The sequence below is a fragment of the Accipiter gentilis genome, chromosome 1, assembly GCF_929443795.1.
Source record: "Accipiter gentilis chromosome 1, bAccGen1.1, whole genome shotgun sequence".
Taxonomy (NCBI): domain Eukaryota; kingdom Metazoa; phylum Chordata; class Aves; order Accipitriformes; family Accipitridae; genus Astur; species Astur gentilis.
Window position 1 is genome coordinate 48,787,737 of NC_064880.1, and position 18,139 is coordinate 48,805,875.

The 18,139-nt window shown below is 41.9% G+C and overlaps 1 protein-coding gene across 1 annotated transcript in view; it reads right to left on the reverse strand.

Annotated features, from left to right (window-relative positions):
- Positions 1-17,329, reverse strand: part of NXPH2 (neurexophilin 2) — a 40,443-nt gene extending 23,114 nt beyond the window's left edge. Inside the window, exon 1 of the mRNA XM_049801150.1 lies at positions 17,040-17,329. Within this exon, the coding sequence (XP_049657107.1) occupies positions 17,040-17,093 (54 nt within the window). The 5' untranslated portion in view covers positions 17,094-17,329. The remainder of the gene's footprint in view (positions 1-17,039) is intronic.
- Between the last annotated feature and the right edge of the window lie 810 nt (positions 17,330-18,139).

Genomic DNA, 18,139 nt, shown 5'->3' on the forward strand with positions numbered 1-18,139 from the left:
AATTGTGAATGACAACTATTCCTTTGCAGCAGATTGTTTAAATTTTGGCTTAATGATCATTTAGCATCCATCACTAAACAAAACCAGTGGTGCCTATCTCAGTGATATAGTATTGAACTCCATGGGATGCATTTGACTCTTGCAGAACTAAGTGCAACTAATTCAAGCCCTCTGAAGTTTTGATTCTATTTCCTACATAATCCTTACTATCAGTCACAGAAGACAATTCAATCAGGGATCCCCTGAGTAATCTGAACACATACATAGTCCACAGGGATGGATGGGTATCATTCAAGTGCGCTGAAATTGCTGGTTGGTGATATTATGAGGCTGTTCACTATCACGTTTGAAAGGTTTTGGAGATTGGGGGAGGTCTCTGATGATCAGGAAAAACCCAAATGTAGTGACCATTTTCAAAAAAGGCTAAAAACAATCCAGGAGATTACCAGCTGCTCAGACTCACTTCAGCCCCTGAGGAAATCATGGAGCAAATCCTTTCTAAAGTCATATCTGTGCACACAAAGGGGAAGATGATGACTGGGAATAGCCAGCATAGATTTACCACGGATTTACTAAATTTACCATGCTTGACTAAACTGATTGCCAAATATTTATCAAAAGACTAGATCTGTGCATGAGAAGAGAGCAGAGGAATGTCATCTACTTTATCAAGGTTTTTGGCACAGTCTCCCAAGCATCTCTGTCTCCAAGCTGGTATGTTACTGCCTGGACAAGTGGAATACTGTTTGGGTGAAAAAGCAGATGGACTCAGGCGCAGGAGGTACTGGTTAACCCTAACTGGAGGTCAGTAATAAATGGAGTCCCATTCTTCTGTAAGACTATAGAATGAATTCACAGAGGGATTTTGTAGGCTTAAATTTTCATAATCACTATCGTTACTGAAAAGTTTTGACGTAGTTTGCTGGAAAAAACAGTATAAACAAAATAAACCCCCCGAAAACTAATCTTCCCAAAGAAGATGATTTAACAATCTTGTTTGCTTCAAATTTCATTATAAGGTTATTTTCAAAAGATACTGTTGAAAATTGTTGCTGTGGGGTTTGAAGAATCTGAAGGAGAGGTGTTATTAAACAAGAAGAATTTCTGTATTAATGAAAATGTAACTTTCAACTGATGGGTGCTGAGTATTTAAGTTAGCTTCTTCCTCTCAGTATTAGTAGTATGCTTTTAACCCCTAAGGCCCATATTTTTGCCAGCAGTGCAATATCACTGGGACGGTGGACTTCCTTCACCAGGTTAAGCAAGCATGGCTACCAGAAAAGGCACTGCCGCCACCTTCCTCCCACTCTTCCAGTACATTGGCTTTCTTTCATCAGAGAAATGCTTGTGCCAAAATGCTGGATATGATCCATTTAAAAAAAAAAAAAGAAAAATTCCTAGCAGCTTTATTTTTTAAACACAATGACTCAAAGTTGATTATCTCAATTATAAGCTTTGAATGGCAGCATATAAGTGAATTTAGCAATTTTTTTTCCTTGTTTCAATTGTACACATTCCATGAAACAAAAGTCATATTTGTATCGTGTGGTAGACTTAAAGGACAGCTTTCATCTGCTAACTTCCCAGGACGTTGTCTTACATATATAATTGAATGTGTCATAGGATGAGATGTTCTTCCTTGCTTGGTAATATAGCTAGACACGGACTGCTTCCTATTTGAATTGTCTGAAAGATAGTGCACTTCTTGAATAGATGGCTCAAATGTGTTTCGAAGAAAACAATTATTTTTTGCCTGATAGACTTAAAAAAATCCCAGTGCAGACATACGATTAGCACCATGTGAAAGAAGCATTTATCTCAAAAGTTAACTTTCGAGAATTGTGTTTATATTTACAAAGATAAAAAAAGATTCATTGTGACCTACTGACTTAAATCTTTCACGCTACACATGCATGTTAGTATCGCAGACCCCATCGCTTCCAGGATTGTGACACACCATAGAGAGGGCTCAACCAGTTGGTCACAGAATTGATACCGCAATCAGCAAATGAGCAGCCAGATCGAAAAAAAGAGACACATTTATGTACTTTTATAAGTTATATCAATCAGTTGTGCTTATTTATACTATCCTACAGAACATTAATAAATGAATAGAACATTAATATACTTTTACAGCAGTGTTATTTTTAAAGGGAAAAATTTTTTTGGAAAAGCTCTGATGCATCTACTATTAAATTTGTGCTGTTAAACTACTCACCTTGCAAACACTACTTAAAATTGACAAAGTAGACCCTAAGAAGGTTATTCTGTATCTTATCCTCCAGAGTCAATAATTCTACACTTGGAGCCTTCCGCTGAACTGATTTGTCTATATTTCAGATAGGCATGCACCTTGATGTTTCTAACCAAATTGATGAATTTCTCCCACGCATTTATTGTTCTTATTTCTGACTACTGCAAGAAAAAATAGCAGCTTGTCTAGCTCTTAATGGAAAGTTTATCTATTAAAGATGATGACTTGTATGAGAAACAGGAGGTGGTTCCAGGTAAAAGGACTATTTTACAGACTACTCCAAACGTATTTCTTTCAGGAATAGGAAATTTGAAGCAATATTAGGTTTGTATCAACAGAACATGCGATTTTATTTTTTTTATAGCATGTTTCAGCAGAAGCTTTTCTTACACAGACAGCTACAAAGGTTGTCACTGCTTACAAAGAAACGTGTCCCTCAGGAATTTGTGGGCTATTACTTTAATCAGAAATTAGAGACTGAGCAAAATATTTAGGTATACAATCTGTTTATGTGCAATTCCTGCTGCTATTTTTCTTTTGAGCCACTACTGTACTTAGTCTGAGCATTGTAGATGAAGCAGAAGGCACCCCTGAAGAGCTTGCAATGGAAGCAATACACTGGGGAGATTGGTAATGTTTCTGGCTAGATACAAGAATGTTCTCCCTGAGCTCTGAGCTGATCAAAACCACATTAACTGTACTCCTACCTTTTGGTGTTGTGCTTGTTAACTTGTGCATAGTGCTAATATAGTCACGTAGTTCACATCTTCAGAATATATGCATAGCATGCATAGATTATCCTGTCCTCACGGGCTGACTGCTGATGTCCAGAAAAAAACCCAAACTGCCTAGATAATGTGCCCAGAGATGGATAAAAAAATATTTGGTAGTGAAACCATTGCAGTTTGAAGTAGAAAAAATATTCCAGGAGAACGTCTTCCTCCTGAATCTAGCCCATTTTCTTCATCTGCAAAATTGCCAAATTCACCAACAGTCCTCTATGCTTAAATGGTATCTTTTAACCCTAGCAAGTTGGGTGAGCGCTGCAGATATCTTCCCATAAAGATGTTCTGTGAAAACCAACAGGAAAGAGGGAAGAAGAAAAGATGTAAGTTACTCCAAATACACATGACCAGTAGAAAAGATCAATAAAGAGGCAAAACTTGCTGTGACTCACAATGCTAACATTGTAGCTCTTTGAGGAAAAGGCCCCCAGGAACAGGCAAATAATGCAGCCTAAAGCAAAGTGTCTCAAGAGTCATAGAAGAGAAGATAGCTAAGCATAACAGGAAGGAATTAGAAAAACTTTGTGTATAGTATTAGGAAAAACTTACTAAACAATACGATACCACCAGCTGTGAAACTTCCTAGGGATTATCATGGGACCCTCTAAAAAAAGCTAAGGAAGAATACAGGGAAGTGTTCAGTATGAGCAATCCTACATCACAGGAAAATATTGGGTAGATTTTCCTGGTATCCATCTGCTAAAGAAAACAACGAAAGAGCACGGAGAGCTTGAGAGACAACAAGTACAGTTTTTCCACAGGTTCATAACAGATGCCTAGGTCCTAAATCTATAACCTCTAAAACCACACTGTAAGACACATGACCCAAGTAGTCCTTATGTTTTCAGAATGCAAATTCCCTTTAGTTTGTTTTGGAGCACCTGAGCTTCTAATCCATGTATGGGCTCTCCTGGGATACAAGTCTAGGCATTTCTTCATCGATTTCTGTTGAAGGATCCGATCCAGGATGTGGTTTTCACTCACGTTTGACTAAGGTCACAGAAAGAGATAAAAATACTTGCAATGATGCCTCCACCGCTTTTTATTTTAGTTTAGTTTTTAGTTTTTTTAATCCAGTGGCTCCTTGTAGGAGCAAGTACATCTTCTGGTAGGCGTGAGAGGAAAGTCACTTTCCTGCTCTCACTGAATTTGAGCATACATATCCCACTTCCCACCAAAAAAAAAAAAAAAAAAAAAAAAAAGAAGACCAAATTTGTACTTATTCTCTTTCTTCCCCCAAAAGGTAGATCCAAGCAGCTTTCAGTCCCTTTGAGGGCAGGGACTGAGCACCCTCCTGGAGAATACTGCCTACCTTGATAAATATGATACTGTCTTGAGAGATGCAGGCTCACTTTCCCTTCTGCTACCCTAATTAGGGGATAAGCACTGACTTATTTGCACAGAGAGAATGGAGATGTTATCACCTATTTATTCATTAGTCATTAAAAGCTGTTCTACCTTAGGCTAACCAAATTCCCTTAAAAAGCCTGCTAGTCTAAGTGAAAGAAAGACATCCTTGCAACCCAGAGGAAGGCTCTGAAGTTTCTAAAAGGGATACATTTTAAGCTACTGCTCCTTTCTTCGTGGGACCGTGTAGGTATCTCCCTTCTGTGTGGGGAGCTTGCTGCATCTCATTCTCAGGCACTGTATGCAAACTGCAGGTTTTTAATTCAGAGCTGTGATATAGATAACTTCTGTTCTGTCTTTTAATGACTTTGAATTTTTCAGAAAAGTAGAAAAGTTCCTGACCTTAGTTAGTTGTTATTCTCAAACTGAAGAAATTCCCCCCCTGTTATTTGTGTAGGTTTTCTTACCCCACTAAAATTAATTACTACTTCTTTTCCAGTTGAGTATTTTGAAGAGGAGCCTGAACCAAATGAATTATACAGTAGCCCATGCTTTCATTTACAGCCAAGGAAAGATTAAAATGTCTTTTGTAGCCTCTATGTGTCTATACAATAACAACCAAAACCCTGAAGTGTGGCCTGGTGAACTTCTGATTGGGATGCAGGTGTGTTTTGGATTTCAGACTAGTTTCCGTTTCAAATATTATTTTAGCCCATTTCCTAAGAAAATCAAGCTTCCTATGATGCTGTTGCACGTCAGCTGTGTGTCAGTCCCACTCAAATAACTGTTCAGCCATGCTTTGCAGTTCAATTGGATCTGACAAGCTGGTGATCTCAAGGATAATTAGATTTCTATTAAATAATTGTAGTGGGTAAGACAGAAATCAGGACATGGGGCACATAGTCATAGTAGAGCAGGCTTTATTAATACCTGCACACAGACCAGTTTATCTCAATATTCCCTGAATGCACAGAAGGATATTAATAACACTGGTATAGGACAAGTTAGTTAAGTGACTACTGGTTTGTGTTATCAGGACTACAGTTTTAATATCTAAATAGAACATAAAGTTGACTCTCCTTCACCATTACCAGCTTTATTGATATCAATTAAAAACAAATCTAGTAGTCAATCTGAACTGGACAAGAGAATCCAATCCATCAAAACCCAAGAAAGATACAATACCTATTATATTTGTATTTTTCACCATATTAATCTTGTTATTCCACTAAAAATATAACTGTGCTGCTCATTGAAAGAATATTGCAAACTCACCAGAAGGCAAATTTCTGCAGAATGGTATTCTTAGTCATCATAAATACAAAGTTAGCTATTTTAAATTCATTCCTTCCCCCATTGTTCAACATTAAGTATTAAAACCAGCAACACTGAACCTTCAGTCTAAGCAAGCAGAGTAACAGATCCCATCCAATAGCCACAAAAATGTTTTGTTAAATAAAATGTGGAGTTTAAATTCCCTAGTCACAGCAGTGTTAGGCTGTCCATTGCTGATAATACATAGGTCATGCATAGCTGAATAAAAGGATTATGGGGTGAATACCATAAACTGGATCTGAGTATGAGGTATGTAATGTTTTTTCATTCTTACATTTAGAGGCATTTCATTTACTTAAATCAAATAGGTCCTAAGTCAACAATGAATTTATTCTCCTGTCAGACACTCAGCTACCTTGGTATTATTTTAAGCTAGCTTCAGTTAGGTGCCAGGAACTGGATACTGAGTTTTAGTGAGAAGAAAAATAAGAAGAGGCTCAAGGAGTGAGATGGATGAGAATGGCTCTCCCACTTTTAAAGAGCTTTAAGGAAAAACATCAGCTGTGATTTCACCAGAACTCCTGTAGGAAAAAAAATAAATATCTGGGATTTTGGGTTCTAGGGGGAAGGAGAAAAGCGTAAAGAAACAGAAAGCCGCCTGTGCCCCCAGAATGCTAATGTGGTGGAAATGCAGTTTGTTGTATCTCTTGGTCTTGATCTAAATTTTACACACCACAGCTCACTGCCACAGCAAGACCTTGATAGGGAGAAAGTGTCAGAAGGGAAAAATATGGGGTTTAGAGAAATAGTACAGTGTCTATAGCACCTGCAGTTCTGTAAAATTTGCTTCTCAAAAAACAAAAGTATGACAGCCCTCACATCATGTTCCAGTCTTTTGTTTTAACAGTGACTATCCACTCAGATTTTGCCTTGTAACAAGCAAGTCAAAAAATGGACAATTTTAGATGGAAACATTCTAGAAGTATATAATATAAGCTAGAACTCAAAACTGATAAAGCATTTGGATTGATCTGCTACCAGAGAGTTGGGACAGACAGCTTTCAGCAACGGGTGAACTAATGACTACTAACAAGATCCCAGAAAGGTGACTTTAACTATTTAATTTGTTTCCTGTACAAATACAGTATGTTTTGCTTTCAATAATAATAATACTAAAAAAATATCGAAGCTGGGCAGTAGAAAGGAAGATAGTCTTTTTGCCTGCTCCTGGCTACTGTACTTTGGATCAGGCGGGAATCTCCAGGAAGAAGAGGAAAGCAAGGAAGCTGCTGCTTCTCCCAGAGGAACTAAGCATCCTCTGCTTGGAAAAAACTTTAGGAGGACGGAGGGGAGAGGGAGAGAGAAAAAGAGGTGGCAAGCAGGCAGCTCATGGCAGAGTGCAGCTTAGAAAAGCTCCCTGGAGGGCCAGAGACCTTCTTACAGCAGAGAGGAGACCCAAGCCAGGGGAACATGAAGAAGACTGATGGATTTGTCATTCAGCACAGAAGACCGTGCAGTTTGATTCAAAATTAATTAAAAAATGGATGTTTCCAGTACTGGAAGACTAATTCAAAGACTGTAAACTACACAGTGGTTCAGCAGTGGGATGAAGCAGCGTCTGGCACACAAGTGCAGCTGTATCACAAGATTTGTCCCGATAAGGATATCAGTCTTTTCCCTGCCTTGAATGGTGACAGAATTACAATTAGCCAATGGACAAAATTTAATCTGTTTTAAAAGAAAGTGAGGTGCAATTTAGTGAGTGATTGTCACATATAAGTGTTTCAATCATCTAATTTGAAGTGACCCAGGCTAACACACCTGATAACTCTTCAGTGGTGCCACAGCGACAGAAGTAACATTATCTACTATGAATCTTTCCGCAAAGCTGATTAGCATTTTGTTAGTTTAATGAGTGGAAAACAACACAAGCTTTAGCCTTCTCCCTGGCACACTGTTTGCTTAAGAAACTGAAGGACTGGGCTTCCCTCCTCCCTTGATCCACATTATGTCACTCCAAAAATGTCCCTGTGCTGGCCAATTAAGAATCAGATTCCACAGGTCTTTTCAGCTGCTACAGTGCTTTAATCTTAAAAAAAAAAAAAAAGAAAAAAAAAAAAGTTTTAAGATTGAAGTTTCATCTTTAACTTACTTAAGATATTGCTTTAACTTACTTAAGATATTGCTTCCTGGCTTTTTTATTGTTTCTGAATATCTTACAGGCATTTTTACTTGCTCTTAAACCAGGGAGGCTCCAAATTAAAAGCATATTTTAAGAGTCCATAACAGAATAAAGTGTAAGAGAAGGATTTTGTAATTATCCCCAAATTAAACATTAAAATCTGAAAAATTAAGAGTTTAGCAGTACTATCTTCCTGACACATGGGAACACATGACTATGTGGCCTACAACCAGCAGTCGTACAGTTGTTTCTCCTGCACTTTAATCTGCATTTAAATCTAGAGGCTGTTTAGACATATTTAGGTTTAAACCTTGCCAATCTGGCCTCTCAGCAAGATACAGTGGCACTGACTTGTGATACCGTATTTGACTTCCAGACTGGAGTTGGGCTGAACCTCATGAACCAAGGAGTACAGTGGGGTTTCCATGTGCTCATGTAGACCATGACCTCATAATGCAACCTCTGCCCTGTAGCATATGAAATAAATATATTATATTAAAATATACTGTAAAGATATTCGGGGGGGGGTGTTTAATATATTTTAGGTTTTCCTCCTCAAAGTGTCACTTAAAGGTAGGGATAAAGCTGTTTCTTTGTCACTCACACATTCTCTTTAGTACAATCACTGAATTTCCTCAATTTCCAAATACGTGGCTCTGAGATTACTAGAACCCACTTACAGTTTATTGTACTTTAAATACGTATACTTCATCATACATTCTCTTGTCTTTTGGAGACAAAAAATACCAAACTATCGTGTTACTGCATTAAAAATGTAGACACATTAGAATTTTATCTGAGGAAAGCATGTGGGACAGCACTAACATCCAACTTGGAAAATGCATGCAGTGCCACCTAAGAAGTAAGGGGTTAAAATCCTAAGCAATGAGCCACATTAATCAACATATGGTCATTCACCATGGATGCAAACACACCACAGCTTCTCCTCTGACAAAGTTCATCCCTGCTTCTGTCTTTGTATCAAGTCAGGCCAGTGAAGGAGAGGGTCTATTCTACTGTGCAGAATATTCTTCTGGTCTGCTGGAGGTGAAGGTGACAATTGTGGCCTGAGGCTCTATTTTGTTACGCTCAACCAGCTTTTGTTCCTTCAGTTTCCCAAAATAATGACGGCACACATGTAACACATCTCGACTATAAAAGTACCATGAAGTCCAGCTACAGAGTACTATAAAATTACTGTTACGTACCTATACTGCACTACATTTTCTGAAGGTTTCTTCTTCTAAGAGCCACCCAACTGCTCGGAGTAAGGAGAGGATTCAACGTGGGAATACCTTGTATGGTTAAGGCTGCCAGTGGTGGAGGAACACACTCACTTGTAACAGCTACAGCTGAAGGCTTGAGAACAAATCACTGGCCATGAGACCCTCTAAGCCCCTTGGGGAACATCAGTTCCAACTTTCCAAACACATGTAATTAACAACAGAAGCAATCATCAGGTGCTTGCAAGGAGGAAAGAGCCAAGCAGCCTTACAGGAAAAAAACTTCAAGGTCCCATATTTTACCCTCCTGGGCTGCTAAGCGTTGTGGTTCCCCATCCCCCTTCATGGGATGAAAACAGCAACAGTACCCAGAACTACTCATGGCAATCACCAAATTCTTGCACTTGTGCAATCAAACAGATGGAGTAAGTCAGAGAGCTCAAATCTTCCTTCTTTGTTTTCCCCTACTGAGGGGCTGGTTGGAAAAATCCCACTCCCAAATTCTCTCCAGTGGGAAGAGTAACAGGCAGAAAGGACCCACCACGGCCTCTCATACGCAGAGCTTGATGTTACTGTGGGAATGAATATTCCTTGTTACTGTTGGTCTGTCTGTTCCTCTCCTCCTGCCGTAACTGCTTAGGCTCACTCCACCTGTCCACAGGGCTGTTTTAGTTCCATCATCTTCCTCTCTCTCATATTCACATCTTACTTCCTCACCAAAGTCCCAGTGCTTTTTTTCTTCAGGTCAGCCTCAAGCACAGCCAGCTCCTTCTCCATCAGAACCATAAAAAGCCCTTAAATCTACATAACAGAACAAATATAGAAGCACTTCTATGCACAGTGTTTTATTTTCCTAGATAATGGATACAGTAAGGTGAAATTAGGGTTGTGTTTATACTGGTGATTTATGGCATTAGAAATACCTGGTCATCACCAAAAGCACGTACTATAAAGTCAGGAAATTCTCAACTGATCATAAACATAAAACAAACATGCTGGAGCTGGAGAAGCAGAATTAGAGCATTCAAAGTAGCCTCAACTTTGCACTGTAATGACACAATAACAAAAATTGGTCCCAACGCACATAAAAAACTGATTTTAGAGACATTAGATTCTTAGTTTTATTTTTTATTTCGCCCTATTCTTTCATTTTCACTTCCCTGCTAATAATAGCTTCTATTACTAACAATCGTTGGGAACAAAGAGAAAACCTATCTCAAGAACTACAGCTCTTACAGCTTTTTAACTCTACCTTAAATTACAACCAAGTCATTCAAATTCTGTATTTACAGTAAGCGCTGCCATTGCAGGGACAGCAGAGCATGGTACCAGCATTGAAATCTCTGCTGCAAGGACAAAACTACGTAGTCTTAACTGTGAACCCATCGCCATAGCCCTTTATTTCCTCTCCACTCTTAATTTGTTTCCTTGTCCTTCCAATCCCGAAATAACCTCTTTGTTAACTGCAACTGAGCTTATAGCTGACACAGAGCGCCAGCCTACAAGGAGACTCCCTGCAGAAAAGGGATTAATGGTGTTTTCCAAGTCCTGACCTGCAAACCTCATAGGTTTTGTGAGATTCATCCAGAAACTGATCCACCTGCCCCCCATCCCATCTCTTGCTCACCTGGCAGAGTACTGACAAATCTGGTATTTCTGCACAGGACGCATAGCTTTTCCAGCACCCCAAGTGCCTGGTATGTGGAGTCTGAGAGCAGGTGAATGTTAGGGCTCCAGCCCGTGCTCCAAGCTGCGAGGTGCAGGCTCGCGGGCTGCAGCCTGATGTTGAGGCTCCTCCATCGGTTCATTTAATGCAGAGTGTATCCCAAGTGCGTGACTCGATGTGTGGGCATGATTGTGTTGCCTGACTCTGCACAGATGCTAGAATATTTTCAGTGCTACAGTGGTACCACAGTAGTTTCTGAAACATGTGCCAGAAGGAAACAACTGATAAAACGGATGAATATAGATAAGTGCATCAGAGAAAACCTGCAAGTGTGAAAAGTGCTAAAGTGGGGGAAAGGGACTCTAAGAGTGTGAAACATGACTCTCATGGCCTTACTTAACAGTACTGATGCTCTGCTGGAAGCAGAACCTACCTAGCAGGTCCACCCATTATTTTCTTTAACTCCGATTCTTTAACTACCTAAACAAACTACATAAACTACAGCTACATGGTAGGAAATTGAGAGAATGAAAACGGAATGGAAACAATGAATGGGGTTGGGGAAATACACACAAGTATATTTAAGATTTGATGTGAAAGGCCAAAGCTTTCCCAAAATAGGATGTTTGGAAATCAAGTTCAGGATAAATTTGTAGTAGTCATGTGAATGGAACTTTCACTTTCCTCCTTTCCAGTTCTGCAAGTTTTGAGCTAGTAAAAATTTCAAGGCCAGTATTTTTGTTTTATAATAGGTATAGCGAAGTGGTCAGTTAAAGAGGTGGGCAAAAATCAGGACTAGCAGACAGATTCACAGAGCAAATACACAGGCTTTCAAACAGTCACTTAACACAGCAATTTTGTGATAAAGGCAAAAATCTCTTCCTTTTTCCTCACTGCATTTGGTTTCAATACATTGACAAGTACGTGTCAAAGGCTCAAAGAGACAGCCTTCTGGACAGTCTTCCCTGAGCACCAGAACAGCTCTCTGTTTCAAGATGCAAGCCACACCTATGGAATTACAGCTTTTGTCTTAAAACCATTCAGCACAGACTAACACTGATCCTTCCTTATTGCAGCTATTTACCAGAAGTGCCCAAGAATTACCATGTCTTACTCAATACTTGAGCCAGACACAGGTTAACACCTCACAGGCTAGGAATCACTGGCAGAGTCCCATGCTGTGCCATGCTGAGCAGCTCTTGCTTCTCCTCATACATTTTATTTATGAAATGTTGATTAAGGGTAAAATTTTCAACACTACAGGAGGAATTTGGTGCACCTAGAGCAGAGCGGCACATCTCTGATGCCCTGAATGTCCAGACCAGCAAGTGGTTTCTGCTGCTCCCTTTCGATCCCCGTGCTCGAGTTCCCTTCTTGCAGAATCCAAGGCTTAGGAAGCGAAACAGAAAGGTGGGACCGATCAGTGCATCCCAATTTAGTGTTTGGGCTCCACCGATCTTTGTTTCGCTTGCCTGTTGGTTACACTGCGGTACCAGTAGGGAGAAGTACTTACGGCACATCTCTGACATGTAGCTCTCAAAGTGCTTTACAATGGCAGAAAAATACTCTCCATGTTACAGATGGAAAGATTGAGACTTGGATTTTACATGCCTTGTGCTAGGGAAGCCTGAGGTATCTTGCGGTCTACTGGACATAAATCAAACAGACTTGCTGTACAGATTTTAAATAGGATCTATAAAATTTCTGTGCCCTAGTCAACCTACAAATAAACTGAAAAATATCAGTCACCAGTTCTACAGAACTGGGTCAAAAGATGTGGCGTAAGGACAAGTTGAGTTTACTGTTGCATGTTAACTTCCTCACTAAACCTAGCCCCATCCACCGTAACACATAACTCCTCGTTCAGGATAATAAATTCTCGAACTGCTGAGAACCAGCATTTGTTGAGCTGTCTTCAACTTCAAACTGCCTGCATTCCTTGGGTTACTTATATTACTTTATTACACAAGAATGAGATGTAGGCTTACAATGCCTACAGCATCGAGAAAAATACCAAAATAAACCAAATGAAACGTTGCGACCAATATATTTCATGAGAAAGATCTCCCTGAAATTAAGAGGGATGGAATTTCATCTGTGCACTTCAAGATGACTGGAGGGAAGCGTTTACCTTTCTGAAACAGAGTTGAGAGTTTTGCATGGTCCCTATTTCTGATTCTCACTGCAAGGGCATGTTATGTAGACCATGTTTGCAAGGCTACGGAGATAAAATTAAAGTAGCCAGGAGGAACACACCTCTGTGTTTCTATGCCTCACATAGCATACATATTTTAAATGGAAATGCAGCTTTATCTCAGTTTTCAAGCTATTTCTGCTTATGAACCAATGTCTTGCACTATAGCAAGTTATAAATATTCTTTCTAGCTCAAGTTGTTAAGAATCTTAAATTCTCTTTTAAAAAAAAAAAAAAACTCCAAAAATTTTGGCTTCATTGTCTGACAAATTGTTTTTTGTTATGGTTAAAAATTTTAGCCCCTTGAAAAGTCCAAGACAACCAACCTGTCACTGAATTTCACTCATATCAAATGCTATACTTCAATCTTGGTGGAAAAGAATCTTGAAATAACATACTTTGCCTTTTTTCCTAATTATTTCTCATCTATACAAACACTATTGGGAAAAACTTATCTGCTTTTAAGTGTTTGTAAATAATTGATTCCTAGGATTCTAACATGGTGACAGCTCTGCCCAATGACAATGTTAGAAGAGAGTTTCTTGATAGAAATGCTGATGCAACTTTAACTACAGGCACTAGAAAATGCTGCTGTAATCCTTTCTTAATTTCAGACCGCAGAGATGCCATAATAAACAAATAGTTAAGGTGCCTGATTACCCAGGTCCTGTCTGTGAGTGTTTGACTGTAACTATAGCTTGCCAAGACAAAGGGAAAGTAGTGGCTATACTAGCTATCTACAGCTGAAGCAAACTCAGCTTTTTCAAAACCTATGTACAGCCCTTATGTTTTTTTCCCTCTTTCTTTCTTAAAGGGGGGAATGTCATACATTTTGAAGACCTCATATAAGCTATTTTAAACAATGTTATGAAACATGGTATTTTAAAGGTGCATATTAATAACATGAAAAGAAAACACTGGATACTGACAGCATTTTTAATTTTTTTAAACAAGATTACTTTAAAATGACAAGTAGTATGTATTCCCAGGGAAGTAGCAGAAGCCCCCCTCCCTTTAAGGCATTTAAAGCTAACTTAACAAAACACTAGCAGGCATACTATAAACCATATAAACCTAATACTACAGTCTTTTCAATTTCCAATATGTAGAACTCTGTTACTTATAAAGAGATAACTAAGAGGGCATTCAGCAATTATGTGACAATTGAAAAAAGCTTATAGTAAAGCAAGAGTACCTGCTAATGATAATACAATACAATAATTTTTGGTCTTCTTATCAATAACAGCCAGACATGTAGTGACTGTGCATTGCAAATTATTATTTTGATCTATATTGACAATATAAGGTAAACCTGACTTTTAAAATGAACGCATTTATACAGAAGCAAGTTGGCACCTTAACGTGAATGAATAGCAGGCTTCCTTACTGTTTAATATACCCAAATATGCAAAGTAGTTTAAGAAATATATTTGTGCTCATGCTGCATGCATACTGGTACACCATCTATTAATCAACACAATAATCCAGGAACATGCTACAAAAAATACATCCACACTCTATTAAGGAAGTGCTAAACATGAACTTCTGACTGAACAATATTAGATACAGCATATAAATAATCACCTAACTAACATTGCTTTCAGAAATTCAGCAAGATGGTCTGCCATAATCCTTAGCATCTCCTCAAATTTGTGAAGTTTTACACAGCTTTTATCCTACATTTACACATCTTTAAGAAGTAGCTAAGTAGATACCACACTTTGGTATTTGAAAGCCAAGCAAGCTTTTGAAGTTAAATCTAATAAAACAAGTACTTCTACTTTCACTAAAATACAGTGGCAAAATATTTTGCATTCTAGCATCTCTGATTTCACAAAGAATTAAGATTACACCATCAGGAAGGATTTGATGCCAGCATTTCTGGGTTACTAGAATGCTGCTGTATTGAAACAATGAAACCCACATTTTTTTCTCTCTTGGCTGAAATGCTGAGCCTTTAGTGTTGTATTAATATTAACCATGTTGATGTTTGGTTTGGAAAAAAAAAAAAAAAAAAAAAGTCAAGAATTAGTACCACCAATGCCTGCCTGCTAAAACTGCTAATTAGATTCCAGGAAGCCACCAGTCCCTCCAAATACTGCCCAGAGAACAAAGAATAGCACAGTGACTTGTATTCAATGCATTACCACCAGCGTCAAATATTTCTCAACTCAATTTACAATAAGCTGTAACTTTAACCAGATGTTCTGGTAATAGTATGCCAAAATGTATTTACACAACTTTTTAGTAATAGATTAGCATTAAAAGGTATACCTAAAGATACCTCAAAAATATCACACATTCTCATTTTGCTTTAATTTATTATTTAAACTAATTTATGTGAGCTGTAAAACTAATTGACTCCAAAATTTTGCTGGTTTGTATATAAAGAATGCAGAAGAAACGAATACTCCTGGGTGAGCTGAGTGCCACATCCACCTGAAAACCTGCACCGACTATGCATGATTTTTGTTTAATTCAAGACAGCAACTTTGCTTCTTCAGTCAGCCTTCACTCAAGGCATGTAAGACCACAGCAAGCAACTTCCCAACATGATCCATAAAACCTTGGGTAACAAACGCAATCCCTGTTGATACAAGTTTCAATCAATCCCTTTGGTATCTGTTTAAAAAAATAAAAAGGAGGGCGTGAGTGAGCGAGAGAGGTTGTAGGTGTGAGGAAGGAGCGGTTTTATTTGGTTCCCTTCCGCTCAGCAACTTTGTAATCCATTTACCGCTCTCTTTTCTCATCTCTCACCCCTGCGCAGTTGTTTGGCTGGAAACTGGGCTGCAAGAATGTGAAGAATGTAAACAGTCTTTTATTGTCCAAAAGGATAGGAGTGTGAAAGAAATGTGTGCCTTATCGCAGGACTGCAGCTCGCTACTTCATTGCTATGATAAAGTGCTGGAGCAAAAAACATTACACGACAAGCACAATCCAAAACCGGATTAGAATTTGACATAAGCTTCCTCAAAAACTAATCAATCAACTCATGCTGTAATATTAGACTCCGGCTCTTAAGGAGGGTGTTTAATCCCTTCAAGGTTTATTACACACTCCCTATTGACTACAGTGACAAACTTTCAGATACGAGGCATCTGGGGAAGAGAGGCATAACTTTTGCAGCACGGATCAGAGGTAATTACGGGAGTAAAAACAAAACTCCCCCCCCCTCCCCCCAAGTTCGAAATACCATTTTAATAATACTTGTTAAAGCGAAGATTGCCAAACTCTTTTGCCAATGCAATTTTCCCTCCTTTTAACCTCTCCCGGCACGTTAACGCGAACATGAAGACCATTTGTTTTCCACCGCGACATCCCCACAACCAGGGCAATTTTCTGGCTTCGGGAGAAGTTGCGCTCGTCGCGTACCGGTCTCCAGCCGCCCACCTCGCTCCGCTTCCCTCCCCTGCCCAGCTCCCAGTTTTGAAGTCTGCATTTCGCCTTGTCAGTCCCCAAATTCCCCCCTCCGCATGCAAAGGGATACGTAGCACAGCACAGGCATGTGCGACAGCCTACGATAAAAATTAACCAACACCCCGGCGTGCGCTGCAGCAAGCCGAAACTCTACGGAGGGAGCTTTCAAAGCGCAGGTGACTCTTACCCACGCAACCCGCTATGTCGTGCCCACGAAACACTGAGGACAGCGCAAAACTTTTAGGGAACGGACAGTTTCGGGGGGTGTGTGTAGGGGGGGGGGGGGTAGGACGGTCCTCGGCACCCACCCACCGGCCCGCCGTCCCCGGCTCCGCGGCGGCTGCCGGCGCATCCCGGGGCACCCCCGGCTCCCCCTCTTCGCTCGGCCAACCGGAGTACCCCGACATCCCGAACGAGCCCGCCGAGCGGCAAACGCGCGGAAAAAAAAAAAAAAACACCACAAAAAGCACAGACCCGCTTAAAATAATAACAAAAAAAAAATTAAAAAGCAATAAAACCAGGCGTCGGGGCTGTGGGAGGCTGCCCGCTGGTGTGGTGGCGGGCTGCTCGGAGTCAACCCTGCCTTTTGCCTCCACGGGAGACCGCGCCTGCCGCCCTCCCCGGTGGGAAGGGGGCCCGCTCCCCAAAAAGTCTTGCGGCAGAGGGTACCGGAGGGGCTCGGGGAAGGAGACTTACGAGCTGGAGGACGCCCTGGACCACGACGAGGGGCAGGGGCTGCAGGTGCACCATCCTGGCTGCCGGTCTAGGAGGAGACTCCCCTCACACGGGTCTCGCACATCTCCGCTCCGGGGAGGAGGGGAGTTGGGGGGGGTGGTTGGTGGTGGTGGAGGGGGGGGGGGCGGGCAGGACTGAGCGTAGGGACACACCGCCCCGCTTGTCCCCCCTCACGGGGCGCTGGCAGGCAGCGGCGAGACCCCGGCACTGCCGCTCCGCTCCGCGCCGCGCCTCTCGGCTCCGCGGGCGGCCATGGCGAGCGGGAGGCGGGAAGGCGGGAAGAAGAAGGCGGGAGGCGGCGGCGCAACCGGGTCGGGCGGCCGCGGCAACCCCCCGCGGGGAGGAGGGGAAACCCTCTCACAGACCGCCGCCGAGGAACGGCGGCTTGGCGGCTCGCCGCCGGCCGGAGCCCGCCGCCCCGCCGCCTGTCATGGTGCTGCCGGGGTGGAGGAGCCGCCCGGCCGGGCCGAAGTTGAGGAGAGCCGTCGTGAAAAGGGGGGGGGGCGGCGCGTTCCCGCCGGGCGCTGAGGAGACCCCGCTGCCCCGGGCGGGGCGGCCCTCCGCCGGCAAAGTTGAAAGCCGCGGCGGCCCCTCCTCCGCCCCGCAGTCACCCCCCGCCGCCCTGCCCGGAGGGGAAAGGCGGCCCTGGGGGCCAGAGCCTGGCTTCACCGGCGGGGGAAGCGATCCCGGCGCTGCCTTCCCTCAGGGAACCTCCGCCGCCCGGCCCTGCCGTTGGCCTCCGGCTCTGGTGTAAAAGGAGAGACAGGTGAAGGGTTTGACTCGACCCTCACCCCACACCCCGGTCCCGTTTTTATAGGAAACGCACCATCACAGCTCCATTTCTCTCGGGTAGATCTGCCCCCCCCCCCCCCCCCCGGCACCCACACACGGGTGGGCAGCCGTGGTCCGTGTGGGGAAGCTCAACGCGTTTCCTCTCCCCAGCTGTGAGGGGAGACATGGCGGCATGGCTGGGCCCTGCAGCCTGCCCTGCATCCGCCTGCCCGGCTGGGACCCTTGGCCTGCCCTGGGGACACCACGCGTCCGTCAGCTGGGCACAGCGT